General features: G+C 41.8%; 1 protein-coding gene across 10 annotated transcripts in view; it reads left to right on the top strand.

The window, feature by feature from the left end:
- Positions 1-15,660, top strand: part of LOC124031990 (plasma membrane calcium-transporting ATPase 3-like) — a 31,985-nt gene that overhangs the window by 12,967 nt on the left and 3,358 nt on the right. The window contains exons 7-22 of one of the 10 annotated variants that reach the window (XM_046343891.1): positions 346-396; positions 718-756; positions 1,177-1,338; positions 1,637-1,851; positions 2,072-2,314; positions 2,674-2,915; positions 3,743-3,977; positions 4,911-5,090; positions 5,234-5,321; positions 5,424-5,530; positions 6,030-6,221; positions 6,511-6,724; positions 7,323-7,534; positions 7,748-7,855; positions 8,081-8,263; positions 9,047-9,133. In XM_046343891.1, coding sequence (XP_046199847.1) covers positions 346-396; positions 718-756; positions 1,177-1,338; positions 1,637-1,851; positions 2,072-2,314; positions 2,674-2,915; positions 3,743-3,977; positions 4,911-5,090; positions 5,234-5,321; positions 5,424-5,530; positions 6,030-6,221; positions 6,511-6,724; positions 7,323-7,534; positions 7,748-7,855; positions 8,081-8,263; positions 9,047-9,133 — 2,558 coding nt within the window. Of the gene's footprint in view, positions 1-345; positions 397-717; positions 757-1,176; positions 1,339-1,636; positions 1,852-2,071; positions 2,315-2,673; positions 2,916-3,742; positions 3,978-4,910; positions 5,091-5,233; positions 5,322-5,423; positions 5,531-6,029; positions 6,222-6,510; positions 6,725-7,322; positions 7,535-7,747; positions 7,856-8,080; positions 8,264-9,046; positions 9,201-15,660 lie in introns of all 10 variants that reach the window. The other 9 variants (XM_046343898.1, XM_046343894.1, XM_046343892.1 and 6 more) reach the window with 9 other exon arrangements.

Here is a 15,660-nt window from a genome sequence, read left to right on the forward strand (position 1 = left end):
TAGCTAGCTAGCTGTTTAATAATTCTATCCTAAAAGCATAGCCGTCTGCAGAGCGATCAATAATTGAATGGAAAGAGGGAGAGCAACATGGAGATGGGGTTACACAGACGGGGAAGCCTCTGGTTAGGACCAAACGTCACAATGTAGACCACAGAAAGATATGATGCAATGGTTTACTTATTTACTGCTCCTGAGGTCTCATTCACTCATTTTTATGCATTCCCTGTTTGTGTTGTTTCTGTTGCTCATTCTTTTTAGTGATTTGATTGTTTTTTGTCTCTTAATTTGATCAAATCTCTTATTGTCCCTGTCCCTATCTCAAATCCCAAACCACTATCCCGTCAGAGGGCAATAATACCCCTGCAGTCGAAGCAAAACAGATCAGCATCACGAATGGTAGGTGTTTCCCCTACTAGCCTAGTTAGATTGGTGAAGGGATTTGCTAGAGATATTCCATGGGACTTCCGTGGGAAATTGTGGGCCCCTAATGTAATTGGGGGAAAAAATACAAACTGTAAACATATTTTGAAAAGTATGTTTAACATAACATTTCTTCACGTTTCTGTCACTTTCATTTTGTCTATTTATTTTCCCATTCAATTTTTACTCCTTTAGGGGGGTTAAAATGGGAGCCATGTTTCCCCCCCATGCAGCATTATGTCTGTCACGTTCAGCTGTATCAGTCTAGATATTTATCTCTCTCTCACTCAATCACAGGTAAGCAAGATGGGACATTGGAAAACAATCAGAACAAAGGTAAGAAACAGTGGGATTTCAAGGCAGATGAATCATCCCACATTTCAAATAGGCTGCCATATATAAATCATTTGGGGAACTATACAAACAACAGATGGTATGAGGTAATAATTTATACCAAATATTTATATAGAACATTTTTACTTCTCGAATAAGATGGAAGCAATCTCTTGATTTATGTTGAAAACATCTTACCTGCACCTGTAAATGTGATAATAATGGATTGTATGTATACAACTCTTTTTATTAGGTCTCAAAGTGCTTAAAATATAGGAGGCACTCCATGTTACAGTTGCATACTGTAGCACCAACCTGGGCGAAGCACGGCAGCCATTTTGTGCCGTAACGCTCACCACACCTTTTGACATTCATCTAACCGTCCTAACCACTCCCTAACTTTGTGACAACCCCCAACCTTAGCCAAGAAACAGGATGAGGCCGTTGCCATGGAGATGCAGCCCCTGAAGAGCGCTGAAGGAGGGGAGGTGGAAGCAGAGAAGAAAAAGGGCAACGTGCCTAAAAAAGAGAAGTCTGTGCTCCAGGGCAAACTCACTAAACTGGCGGTGCAGATCGGGAAGGCAGGTGAGGGCTGACTCTAAGCATTCAGCATTCATGAACTCTTTTCTGCTGGCCTGCTTGTTCACTGTTCACCTAGTGGTTGGAGCGTTGGACCAGTAACTGGAAGGTTGCAAGTTCAAATCCCCGAGCTGACAAGGTACAAATCTGTCGTTCTGCCCCTGAACAGGCAGTTAACCCATTGTTCCTAGGCTGTCAATGAAAATAAGAATTTGTTCGTAACTGACTTGCCTGGTTAAATAAAGGTATAAATAAATAAATACACTGCTGACAAACTCTTCACATTTTCTGTCTTCTCTCTCAGGTCTGGTCATGTCAGCCATCACAGTGATCATCCTGGTGATGTACTTTGTGATCGAGACCTTTGTGGTGCAGGGCCGGGAGTGGCTCACTGAGTGTACCCCCGTCTATGTGCAGTACTTTGTCAAGTTCTTCATCATCGGCGTCACAGTGCTGGTGGTGGCTGTGCCTGAAGGGCTGCCACTGGCTGTCACTATATCACTGGCCTACTCTGTCAAGGTGAGGGGAATAAGCTGTGTGTGTGTGTTGCTGCAGACATTAGGTGACATTATGTGACAATCATGTTAAATCGCATTTTTGCTCAAATATCCCCCATGTGACAAAAACAAGGCGCGATTACACTATATATGGTGTATGCAGCTGAATTTTATTGTAGTTTCTCAGGTGTAGGCCTAACAGTAAGATTCCTCTCCGTCTGTTTCCTCCTGTTTCCCTATAGAAAATGATGAAGGACAATAACTTGGTGCGCCACCTAGATGCCTGTGAGACCATGGGCAATGCCACGGCCATCTGCTCTGACAAGACGGGCACCCTTACTACCAACCGCATGACCGTGGTGCAGGCCTACGCGGGCGACCAGCACTTCCACATGGTCCCACACCCTGACCAGATGAATCCTATGGTGCTGGACACACTTGTAAACGCCATAGCTGTCAACAGCGCCTACACCTCCAAGATTATGGTGAGAGGGTGGATTGTGAAAGACAGATACTGTAGATACCTGCACACTGTTGAGTGCTCCTACAGTTTTATTGTGGCATATGTCTGCAGTGTGGAATGATAACGGGACACAAGCTTTATTTTTTTCTGTTTATTCGGTTTAGTTGGACATTTGGATGGAAACTCATTTGGTTCATGTCAGCACAACATGCAGTAGCTAAAACAGTTCATAGAATTCAGAATGTACATACACATTTACATACAAATGTTATCGTCTTACCTTTTCCTTTTCCTTCTTGTCTTAGACTCATTTTGCCCAGTCTGTTCAGCGGGGGGGGGGGGGGGGGGGGGGAAATAGTAACTTAATATTTTATCTGTTAGCCCCCAGATAAGGAGGGAGGCCTACCCAAGCAGGTGGGCAACAAGACAGAGTGTGCCCTACTTGGCTTTGTCCTGGACCTGAAGAGGGACTATGCCCCCGTGAGGGAACAGATCCCTGAGGAGAAGCTCTACAAGGTCTACACCTTCAACTCGGTGCGCAAGTCCATGAGCACAGTGGTGCAGCTGCCCGATGGATCCTTCCGCCTCTACAGCAAGGGGGCCTCTGAGATCCTGCTCAAGAAGTAAGTCTGACTCCGAGGCTTTACAAGTAAAGTTGGATTTGATTTGAGGCTACAGCTTTGATAGAGAATGTGGTGGGGGTGGCCTCAAGATAAAGTTAGCCTTGAATGAGGTTTGATGAACAAAACAAAACGACTAACATTAATACTTTGCCCTAACATACAGAGCATCTGACTTGTGTCCTGACTAGGGTGGCAAAAGAAGGGTGTATTATTTGCAAGTAGCAATATCTAACACAATTTTGGTAACTTTCAAGGATTTTAAGGAATTTATCACTGGACATCTCGTGGCCTTTTTAGGTCCTTCAGATGATCACTGGTGTCTGTAATTATCTCTGGCCCTCTGTGTGGCCTTATTATATGTACAATATATAACATCATCTAATAAGATTATTTTAAATAACATGTCAAATAGAATGACAACTCTGAGTTATAAACCATGAATTTAGTGAATACCTTTGGTGTTTAATCCTGGGCCATGCCTCCATAAAATATATTTGATTTATTTATTTTACAATATCAATATGTCTTTGTTGTAAATGTTGTGGTGCCAAACTGGTGGCAGTTGTGAAAAAATAAATAGTTGTAAAAGTTGCATAGTTAATAAAAAATAATGCCATTGTTGATTAGATGGTTATATAAAAAAATGTATGCTATTTTCTCTTGAACCATATGGTCTATTCACTAGCAACTCATGGACAATATGGACACAGATATAAAAAATGAATACTATATACTGTATGAATACTTCAAAGTTATTCAAGTATACTGTACATTTCCTGTAATTACCGGTAGCTTTGCAACCATAGTTCTGACTCTCTGTCTGTCAGGTGCTCCTCTATCATGGCTGGCGGTGGAGATCCGCGGGGTTTCCGCCCACGGGATAGGGATGAGATGGTGAAGAAGGTGATCGAGCCCATGGCCTGCGACGGCCTGCGCACCATCTGCGTGGCCTACAAGGACCTGCCGGCCAGCCCTGAGCCCGACTGGGAGGACGAGGCGGGCATCGTCAGCGACCTCATCTGTATCACTGTGGTGGGGATCGAGGACCCTGTCCGCCCAGAGGTAACCAAGACCTTACACAGAGGGACGCTCTATTGCGGTGCAGTTGTTTACAGATGTAGGTAGAGATTTGGAGTGGAGTTTTTCCACAGGTATGACAATTGACTGTTTCTTGCTCTTCATTTCAAGTGAGTTATTCTGCAGATAAATGTCTAAATAAGTAAGATAGATATGAATTTAGGAATAAATAGGTATTGTTATACAACAGGTATTGTTAAACAGCAGGTATAGGTATAGTTAGGTATAGGTATAGTTAGGTATAGGTATAGTTAGGTATAGTTAAGTATAGGTGTTGTTAGGTATAGGTATAGTTAGGTCTAGGTATAGTTAGGTGTAGTTAGGTATAGGTATAGTTAGGTATAGATGTAGTTAGGTATAGGTGTAGTTAGGAATAGTTAGGTATAGGTGTAGTTAGGTATAGGTATAGTTAGGTATAGGTGTAGTTAGGAATAGTTAGGTATAGGTGTAGTTAGGAATAGTTAGGTATAGGTGTAGTTAGGTATAGGTATAGTTAGGTATAGGTGTAGTTAGGAATAGTTAGGTATAGGTATTGTAATCTCATACGTAACATAAATAATAAATAGTATCGTAGCATCTGTAAACAGACTGGGATGCGACGACTAACAAGGAACTTTGCTGCATTTTTTGAGTTTCGGAAGGGGAGTGGACATTTGGACCATAGACTTGCCATAAGGATACAGAGGGGGAGGGGGGGCTATTTCACTCCTTGTTCTAGTATATTTTCTAACACATCTGCCCCTAGAACATAATCAAGTGTCCAATGCAATTTTTTATAATCAGTTCTGCAATTCTGAGATTATAGGTATTGTTATAATTGTAGTAAATATTCAGTGATGAAGATGTAGTTACATGCACATTAGCTAGTAAGAGGGTGTGGCAAGGCTTTATCAAAACCCAGCTGTCTTTTCTAACCAGGTCCCAGATGCTATCAAGCAATGCCAGCGAGCAGGTATCACGGTGCGCATGGTGACAGGTGACAACATCAACACAGCACGAGCCATCGCTGCCAAGTGTGGCATCATCCAGCCAGGGGATGACTTCCTGTGTATAGACGGGAAGGAATTCAACCGACGAATCAGAAATGAGAAAGGAGAGGTAGAATTCATCATTCATAAATTATTTGACACTTTTTAACCGACAAAAAAATAAAAGTGCCCTGATTCAGTTCCTTAGCTTGGTTTACATAGTGTTACATGACTCAACATTTTCTGTGGATACCCAATCTTTCTTTCTTACAGGTTGAGCAGGAGCGCATTGATAAGGTTTGGCCCAAACTGAGAGTTCTGGCTCGGTCCTCACCTACAGACAAACATACACTGGTTAAAGGTGGGTCAGTGATTCTACACTCAAAACTACAGTATTCTTTTGTAAACAGCTTGTAAACCATGCACATGCAGCATTTCCAATGAGACCTTAATCTCTCTGCAGGCATCATAGACAGCACCGTACTGGAACAGCGGCAGGTAGTAGCTGTGACAGGGGACGGGACAAACGACGGACCCGCCCTGAAGAAGGCCGATGTTGGCTTTGCCATGGTGAGACATGATGATGATGATGATGATGATGATGATGATGATGATGATGATGATGATGATGATGACAAATCTTTAGTCATTTCAGTAACTTTGGGAAAATATTAAGTCCCACACTTAAAGTTGCAGTCCGGGATCATAAGCACTTACAAATTTGTAACATATCATACAAAATGGTTGATGTAGTACACAATTGTGCACAATTGTCAGGGACCAGTTTTGGCTCGTGAGCACTGCTTTCAAAACTACTGTGTGATATTATGCAAGACCTTTGGCGCATCACTTTAATAATACATTTCCCTACCTATTTACATTGTAGTTACATAGGCATGGTATGTACTGTGGTATCGTTACATTAGTTCTAACGTAGTACTTACGGCTGTGTAACTATCACGCACTTACATAGGTATTAGTGACATGTTTTTTTTTTAAATGTGAGACTTGTGCAAGCGGGGGGGGGGGGGGTGAATTTAAAGTGGATTATTTTGGTGGCTCTGTGTAGGGCATCGCTGGTACTGACGTAGCCAAGGAAGCCTCTGACATCATCCTGACTGATGACAACTTCTCTAGCATTGTGAAGGCGGTCATGTGGGGACGTAACGTCTATGACAGCATCTCCAAGTTCCTCCAATTCCAGCTCACTGTCAACGTGGTGGCTGTCATTGTGGCCTTCACCGGCGCCTGTATCACACAGGTACTCACTCCATCTCTGACTCTCACACACCATACCACAGTACAGCACACCACAACACACCACAACACAATTCACTGTTGTGTAACATCCAAATGGATCATTTAAGTAACTGTAGTAAATGATCAAAGATGTAGGTAACAGTCTATGATGGTGAAGGCCATTCTCTCCTTACCTCTCTTGCTGCTTCTCTTTTTACTTCTCCCTCTGCCTCTTACCATCCCCCTCTCTACCTCTTTCTCCCTCTCTCCTTACATGTCCCTACCCACTCCTCTCTCTCTCCTCCCTTCAGGACTCTCCTCTGAAGGCTGTCCAGATGTTGTGGGTGAACCTTATCATGGACACCTTTGCCTCCCTGGCCTTAGCCACCGAGCCGCCCACTGAGTCCCTGCTCCTGAGGAAGCCTTACGGCCGCAACAACCCCCTCATCTCCCGCACCATGATGAAGAACATCCTGGGCCATGCCATCTACCAGCTCACTATCATCTTCACCCTGCTGTTTGCGGGTACACACAAGGGAGGAGGAGAAGGAGGAGGAGAGAGACTGGAAGTGGGAAGAGAATGGAGAAAAGGGGAGGAGTTGGAGGGGGGCTGCAGGTGGAGGTGGGGGACGGAGGCTGGAGTAGGGGAAAGGGAGAGTGGGGTGTAGGTAATGGCAGTAGTGGGGAACAAGAAGGTTGAAGAAAAACAGTCATGGAACTGTGGTGCTCTATTTAGCTCATAGTATTTTACATGATCATTTAGTATACATTTGCTTGCCATTAAAGGGATAGTGTGTTTTGCTACTTATCCAGTCAGATGAACTCATGGATACCATTTTTATGTCTCTGCGTTCAGTATGAAGGAAGTTGTAGGTAGTTTTGCGAGCCAATGCTAACTAGCGTTAACGTAATCACTGGAAGTAGAAACTACCGTCAACTTCCTTCAAACTGCACGCAGAGACATAACAAATGGCATCCATGACTTCATCTGACATTGGGTAAGTAGCAAAACAGCTTAATTTCCAGAATCTTGCACTATCGCTTTAACTAGAAAATATATATTCGACTACATGTGTCTCTTTCTATTGTCTGCTTATCCTTTTTGTGTTCCTCTCCATCTCAGGAGAAAAGATCTTCAACATTGATAGCGGACGCCACGCCCCTCTGCACTCTCCCCCCTCCGAGCACTACACGATCATCTTCAACACCTTTGTGCTAATGCAACTGTTCAACGAGATCAATGCCCGCAAGATCCACGGTGAAAGGAACGTTTTCGACGGCATATTCCACAACCCTATTTTCTGCAGTATTGTGCTGGGGACTTTTTTAATGCAGGTGAGAGGACCACAAGCTTTTACTTCCTATATGTTGTTTTCCCTTTACATTATAGCAATCCTAGTAATGTTATTCAACCATGACATATACCTAATAATATTGACTACTTAATTATTGTCTCACAGGATACATGATACATGTATGTTGTGCTAACCAATGGCAACCACTTTTTTGTGATCATATCTCTCTCCTCTTGTGTCTTATTCTGTACAGTTTGTGATTGTGCAGTTTGGGGGGAAACCTTTCAGCTGCACACCACTCAATGTGGAGCAGTGGCTGTGGTGTCTGCTCGTGGGAGTAGGAGAGCTGCTGTGGGGACAGGTACTTATGCTGGAGTTAACGTTGTTTGAATGTGTTAACCAATCTGTGGTTCTCCAGTGGTTTTGTGTCAAGACACAATTAAGGCCTTTGACATAGACAAATCCACATATCCATAACCCAGTCTTCAGTTGGCTTTGACACAAGGACTTGCTAGGACCAACCAGACCGAAATGGAAGTTGTGTTCTTCTTGTTCATCAACTAACGCTGACCCCTGACCCCAACAGCTCATCACCACGGTGCCTACCAGCCGCCTGCCCTGTCTGAAGGAAGCGGGTCATGCGCTGGGTAAGGAAGAGATGATTGATGATGACATGGCAGATGATGAGCAAGAGATTGACCATGCTGAGAGGGAGCTACGTCGAGGGCAGATTCTCTGGTTCCGGGGCCTCAATCGTATTCAGACTCAGGTACAGTGCATTGGGCTCCACCATTCTCTGTCCCTTGTCTTTCCCTAACAAGGGCTCTCGTATGTGCTGTACTGTCCTACGAAGAGGAGTCTTTTCTGCTTGCCCGACTTATCTCTGTTAATATGTGTCTCTCTTTCTTCACCATTTGATGCCTTAATTTATTTCACCACACTTTGTTTTCCTATATTTATTGAAATACAATCATCTCTATTGTAACCTATCAGAGTCATTTTGATTACATCTCATGGTCATATTTCTCACTTTTTATCCTTCATCCTCATGTCATTGCGATTATCACAGATTCTGTCTTTATTTTTTATGTATCCTTAATCCTCGTCACTCTTACACAGACAAGTCTTCAATTATCATACCTAATAATCCTAACAACAAGTATATTAAATATATTACAAGAGTTCTAATTGTAGTCTGTCTCTTACTGAAACCAGCATCTAGGTGAGACACATGATGCTGATGTAATGCTAAATACAATAATTAACATTACCAGTCCATGTTTTGAGGGCAACATCGTTGATTTAAAACGTACTTTGATTTTCTTTTAAAATGCCTTTTTGTATCTAAAACATGCTTTTAGATTCCTTCATTGTGGAACATGATCTCTACAAAACGACAAGTTCTACTTTTACAATCCCTTTAAACGTGATTCATTCTGCCTGTTGCTTTCACAGCTCTCCAATATGCCCCACAGGGCCCCCTACCAATTGACATGAGGTACTTCAAGACTGTCATGTCCTCTCTGTAATATCCTCTCTTTCTCTCCAACAGATGGAGGTAGTGAGTACCTTCAAGAGAAGTGGTTCCTTTCAGGGTGCTGCGCGACGTCGCTCCTCAGTTCTCAGCCAACTCCATGACGTAACCAATATTTCTACTCCCACTCACGTAGTTCTCTCCACTGCCAATGCAACTGGTGCGCCTGGGAGTGAGTTTCTGCCATCCATTAACGGCACACAACAAAAAACAGTCCACTCACTATCATCAAAATGAGCATGTTGTATGTAGAAAATTGACCTTTGCCTGCCCAGAAATGCAATTAAGCATCAAAGATATGTGTGTTTGTCTGTGTGTGTGTGTTGTGGCGTGGGGGAGTCATCAACACTGATGTGCCTGACCGACTGACCTTTTCATTTGAGTTTTCCTCCTTTGTTCTGGTTTATCTACCATCTCTATCTACATCATGTTTTCATTAGTTTAGTGACTGTGTGTCTATGTGTATATTTGTGGTTTTATTATTTGTTAATTTAGTATTACATTTCTCTACCTCCTTTTCACAACTACCTCATAATCTTAGTCCAGGATTCAATCAGATCCCCACTCGCTGACTATACACGTTTGTCTTTGTAATTATGGATAGGCTACCTCACTTCTTCAAGCATGATATTAGCTGGCCAGCTGTATTAAATGAATCCATAAATAATATATTTATTTATTATTATTTATGCCTTGCAAAAGTATTCATCCCCCTTGGCATTTTTCCTATTTTGTTGCATTACAATCTGTAATTTAAATGGGTATTTATTTGGATTTCATGTAATGGACATACACAAAATAGTTCAAATTGGTGAAGTGAAATGAAAAAAATTACTTGTTTCAAACAATTCCCAAAAATTAAAAACGGAAAAGTGGTTTGTGCATATGTATTCACCCCCTTTGCTATGAAGCCCCTAAATAAGATCTGATGCAACCAATTACCTTCAGAAGTCACCTTATTTAACTAATTAAGTCCACCTGTGTGCAATCTAAGTGTCACATGATCTCAGTATATATACACCTGTTTTGAAAGGCCCCAGAGTCTGCCACACCACCAATCAAGCGGCACCATGAAGACCAAGGAGCTCTCCAAACAGGTCAGGGACAAAGTTGTGGAGAGGTACAGATCAGGGTTGGATTATAAAAAAATATCTGAAACTTTGAACATCCCACAGAGCACCATTAAATCCATTATTAAAAAATGGAAAGAATATGGCACCACAACAAACCTGCCAAAAGAGAGCCGCCCACCAAAACTCACGGACCAGGCAAGGAGGGCATTAATCAGAGAGGCAACAAAGAGACAAAAGATAACCCTGAAGGAGCTGCAAAGCTCCACAGCGGAGAGTATCTGTCCATAGGACCACTTTAAGCCGTACACTCCGCAGAGCTGAGCTTTACGGAAGAGTGGCCAGAAAAAAGCCATTGCTTAAAGAAAAAAATAAGCAAACATGTTTGGTGTTCGCCAAAAGGCATGTGGGAGACTCCCCAAACATATGGAAGAAGGTACTCTGGTCAGATGAGACTAAAATTGAGCTTTTTGGCCATCAAGGAAAATGCTGTCTGGCGCAAACCCAACACTTCTCATCACCCTGAGAACACCATCCCCACAGTGAAGCATGGTGGTGGCAGCATCATGCTGTGGGAATGTTTTTCATTGGTAGGGACTGGGAAACTGGTCAGAATTGAAGGAATGATGGATGGCGCTAAATACATGGAAATTCTTGAGGGAAACCTGTTTCAGTCTTCCAGAGATTTGAGACTGGGACGGAGGTTCACCTTCCAGCAGGACAATGACCCTAAGCATACTGCTAAAGCAACACTCGAGTGGTTTAAGGGGAAACATTTAAATGTCTTGAAATGGCCTAGTCAAAGCCCAGACCTCAATCCAATTCAGAATCTGTGGTATGACTTAAAGATTGCTGTACACCAGCAACTGGAGCAGTTTTGCCTTGAAGAATGGGCAAAATCACAGTGGCTAGATGTGCCAAGCTTATAGAAACATACCCCAAGAGACTTGCAGCTGTAATTGCTGCAAAAGGTGACTCTACAAAGTATTGACTTGGGGAGGGGGGGGGGTGAATAGTTATGCACGCTAAAGTTTACTGTTTTTTTGTCTTATTTCTTGCTTGTTTCACAATAAAAAATATAGTTTAGAAACTTAAAAGTGGTATGTTGTGTAAATCAATTGATACAACCCCCCCCCCCAAAAAAAATATTTTCAGTTCAGGTTGTAAGGCAACAAAATAGGAAACATGACAAGGGGGACTGTATTCTTTTTTTTTATTCATTATATAATATTTTGTTTTATTATAGCCTATATTTTTTATGTATGACAATTTCATAGTTCGGAAAATGTTTCCTCATTTATGCTTTTTGACAGCATAAATAGGGAGAACGAAGCCAGGTGCCTTTTGTAAACTGTTTTTCGTTATTTCGTTCAAGTGTAATTATTTCTACCATCAATATAGTCTACACGTTATATCCATGTTTTGAACTACTAACATTTTAGGGAATGACGGTATCAGGCTTCAGGTAAAACCCAAGTGTGTAGAAGTAGAAGTAGAAGTGTAGAAGTAACAATGTTTATTGCAACAACAGGGGCAGGCAAACAACAGGTCAAGGCAGGCAGGAGTTCATAATCCAGAGGGGGACAGTCGCTCTGGATAAGAGCGTCTGCTAAATGACTTAAATGTAAATGTAATGTAAATGTACAGGTTGGCAGGCAGGCTCAGGGCCAAGGGTAGGCAGAGTGGTCAGGCAGGTGGGCTCAGAGTCAGGACAGGCAAGGGTCAAAGCCAAGAGAGTGAAAAAAGTGAGACGTGAAAAAGCATCAGCTGACACAAACCGCTGGTTGACTTGAACAAACAAGACGAACTGGCAACCGACAAACAGAGAACCCAGGTATAAATACACAGGGGATAATGGGGAAGATGGGTGACACCTGGAGGGGGGTGGAGACAATCACAAGGACAGGTGAAACAGATCAGGGCATGACAGACTGTAGTATCTTTTGACAATGTCCACAAGAGCAGCAGCTCACCAATTTGACAGCCCATACCGTTATACCTCTTACCCGGCCTAAACAAGAGTTTGTTGGCTAACGTGGGTTAGCACTGATCTGATTTAATCCTGGCCTTAATCTATTTCTTCATCTTGCTGCTTTGTTTGGCTTGATGCAGTCTATGATCAATTGTGTTTCAAACTGCCCAGAGCAGACTGTCTGTATGCTCCTATGGTTTTATCAGATTTGTGACATTACAAAGGTTTAATTTTCAAAGAGATACAAATTTTATTCAGAGCATTACGACGATGCCAATTTGAAAGAATTTCTTAAACGTCAAATCAAGGTAAAAAAAAAGACAAAAAAAAACAAGAATAAAAATAACATGTATTTTGGGTTTGTGCACTTCTAGACAGTTGTAAACCTTCGAGTGTAAGCCTGAAACAGTGGCATTTCTGAGATGTTACTGTTTGGTCACCCTACCAATACAAATCTTTCTCTGTCCCTAGGTTCGATCAGACTGCCAAAATAGGATCTGCAGTGTTGCTTTGTACAAATAACTACCCTCATTTTACTTGGTCTTTTTCATTCTCTCTCATTGTAGGTTCTGCATCTCATGAAGGAAGATAGTTTTATTTCCTTTCTATTTCCTAATGTAGGCCTACTCTGCTCTTATTATGGTTTGTTTTTGTTGTTGTTTTCTTTTCTTATCAAACATACAGATTATCTTATTCCATTGAGATCATTCAATGATATGTTTCCATTGAGATAAGTCAATGATGGGTTGAGGGTGGGCTTAAACTGCAAACTACAGCTCCAAGCATTGCGGGTTCAATCTTAGTGCTAGGCACTCCTTTTTTTGTTTTATTGTTTCTGTTTTAACCCTATCCTTAACCTATCCCAAACCTTAACCCTAACATTTTAACAAGTTAGAATGAATGCCTTAACTTAAGTTTTGGTTTCACTTCTACACAGTTTGACTGACAGCTAACTTCGGTTCAGTTTGACTGACAGTTTACATATGTCAAAATACACCATAATTGAAGGGCAAAACACGCCATATATCTGTTGCATGCAGTTATGTCAAATGTCTCCATTTCCTTTGGAGGTGGCATTGCAGCATTTGGTATAATGCAATACAGAGGCATTCGTCCAACCCATATTCAAAAACAGACCCTTAAGTGTTGTGCACTTTGCCTATTATCATTTCCTTTGAGGACTTTTTGATTTCTCTTATATACAGCCACAGATTGTTCTGTATGTTAGTAGATATCTAAATGTAGCAACACTAGCTTCTACGCCTCTTACGTAATTGTTTTGCTGTTCAGCTTTATAGGTAGTTCTCATTGTTTCCCCCTTAATCATACTGTGTACATTGATGGATGGTCCATTATCTTCACTGAGAATAGTTTGACTAATTCATGAATAGAATTGCCATTTCATTCACTGAATTGACTGAGTGAAAATGAATTGAGCCTAACCACGACTTGCGTAAATTGTTTAGTGTACTTCAATAAATCTGAAGTGTTCATGGGATTCATGCTCCACCACAGTAAAACAGGCCTTCTCATCCTCTTCTGAGATCTTTAGGTGGCCCATTTGAAAGAAATCAAGTGAATACATTGACTTGAGTAATAGTTCATTTTCAACAGCTCTGGTGTTATATTGATCATTGCGGGCACTATACTCGAAAGTTTACAATTTTCACAAGGGGACATGAATTCAGAGGGCACATAATGATGATTTATTTTGTAAATAATTTACCTTATGGGCACAAACAGCTCCTTGGTAAAACAAATCAGTACAAGTCAACCTCAACAGTGTATCTGTGTTGCCTGACTCCCTCATCACAACAACGTTATTGGGTCATGTCGCTTCTTGTGCAAGATCTTTGTGGTCATTTTCACAGTTAGAATGTTTTTTTTGGTTGTGCTTGCTACAAAGGTTGGTCTTTTTAGAGGTGCTTGCTGAAGAAATTGGTCTTTGTGGCTATGCTTGCTGCAGGAATGAACAAACAAATCATATTGTTTGTGCATGCTGAGGTACAGTCCACTGAGCAAATAGGAATAAGGACCTAAGTATAATTTCTAACGCTCGCCCAAAACTTGGACTTTCACACGAATCTCCCTTTTTATATCAGTGCATGATTTCAACAAGGGTTTTAGTTACTCACATGTATCTCAAGTTAGGATTCAGCCTGTAGTGCCTATTGCAACACAATATGATTGCATTCGTGTTCACACACTTATTTGCTCTGTGGGAATGAATGTATTATTATTATTTTATTATACTTCACAATATGTGTATCTATTTACCATTTCGGACCAGCCATAGTCATTACAGAAACATCCTATTTATTAATGTATTGTTTTCCTCATTAACAATATTAAAGAAAGCTTACCATAAGGCCTATTAAGAACTATGTTGAGTTCTGTGTGAATGGGGGCTGACTTTGAGTTGATGAATAACCCATCACTTCTTATTATTTTTGTACAAGGAGATGGGTATGTGGTGGCTGGACACAGAACAACTGGTGGTGTATCAAATGTAGATTTTCCCATGCTTACAGTGCCTTCGGAATGTATTCAGACCCCTTGACTTTTTCCACATTTTGTTATGTCACAGTCTCATTCTAAAATGGATTAAATATTTTTCCCCCTCATCAATCTACATACAAAATACCCCATAATGACAAATCAAAAAGACATTTTTGCTAATTTATCAAGAATTAAAAACGTGTGTTATTTCATAGTTTTGATGTATTCAATATTATATTCAAATTTGTAGGTGTGTCCAAACTTTTGACTGGTACTGTAAGTATTCAGACACTTTACTCAGTGCTTTGTTGAAGCACTTTTGGCAGAAATTATAGCATTGAGTCTTCTTGGGTATGACGCTACAAGCTTGGCACACCTGTATTTGGGGAGTTTCTCCCATTTTTCTCTGCATATCCTCTTAAACTCGGTCAGGATAGATGGGGAGCGTTGCTGCACAGCTATTTTCAGGTCACTCCAGATATCTTCGATCAGGTTCAAGTCCGGGCTCTGGCTGGGCCACTCAAGGACATTCAGAGACTTGTCCGGAAGCCCCTCCTATGTTGTCTTGGCTGTGTGCTTAGGGTCATTGTTCTGTTGGAAGTTGAACCTTTGCCCCAGTCTGAGGTCCTGAGTGCTCTGGAGCAGATTTTCATCAAGGATCTCTCAGCACTTTGCTCAGTTCATCTTTCCCTTGGTCCTGTCTAGTCTCCCAGTGCCTGCCTCCGAAAAACATGCCCACCATGCTTCACCTTAGGGATGGTGCCAGGTTTCCTCCAGACGTGACGCTTGGCATTCAGGCCAAAGAGTTCAATCTTGGTTTCATCAGATCAGAGAGTCTTGTTTTTCATGGTTTGTGAGTCTTTAGGTGCCTTTCGGCAAACTCCAAACAGGCTGTCATGTGTCTTTACTGAGGAGTGGCTACCATCTGGCCACTCTACCATAAAGGCCTGATTGTTGGAGTGCTGCATAGATGGACGTCCTTCTGCAAGGTTCTCCATTCTCCACAGAGGAACTCTAGGACTCTGTCAGAGTGACCATCACGTTCTTGGTCACCTCCCTGACCAAGGCCCTTCTCCCCTGATTGCTCAGTT

The sequence above is a fragment of the Oncorhynchus gorbuscha genome, linkage group LG03 (assembly GCF_021184085.1).
Source record: "Oncorhynchus gorbuscha isolate QuinsamMale2020 ecotype Even-year linkage group LG03, OgorEven_v1.0, whole genome shotgun sequence".
NCBI classification, from domain to species: Eukaryota; Metazoa; Chordata; class Actinopteri; order Salmoniformes; family Salmonidae; genus Oncorhynchus; species Oncorhynchus gorbuscha.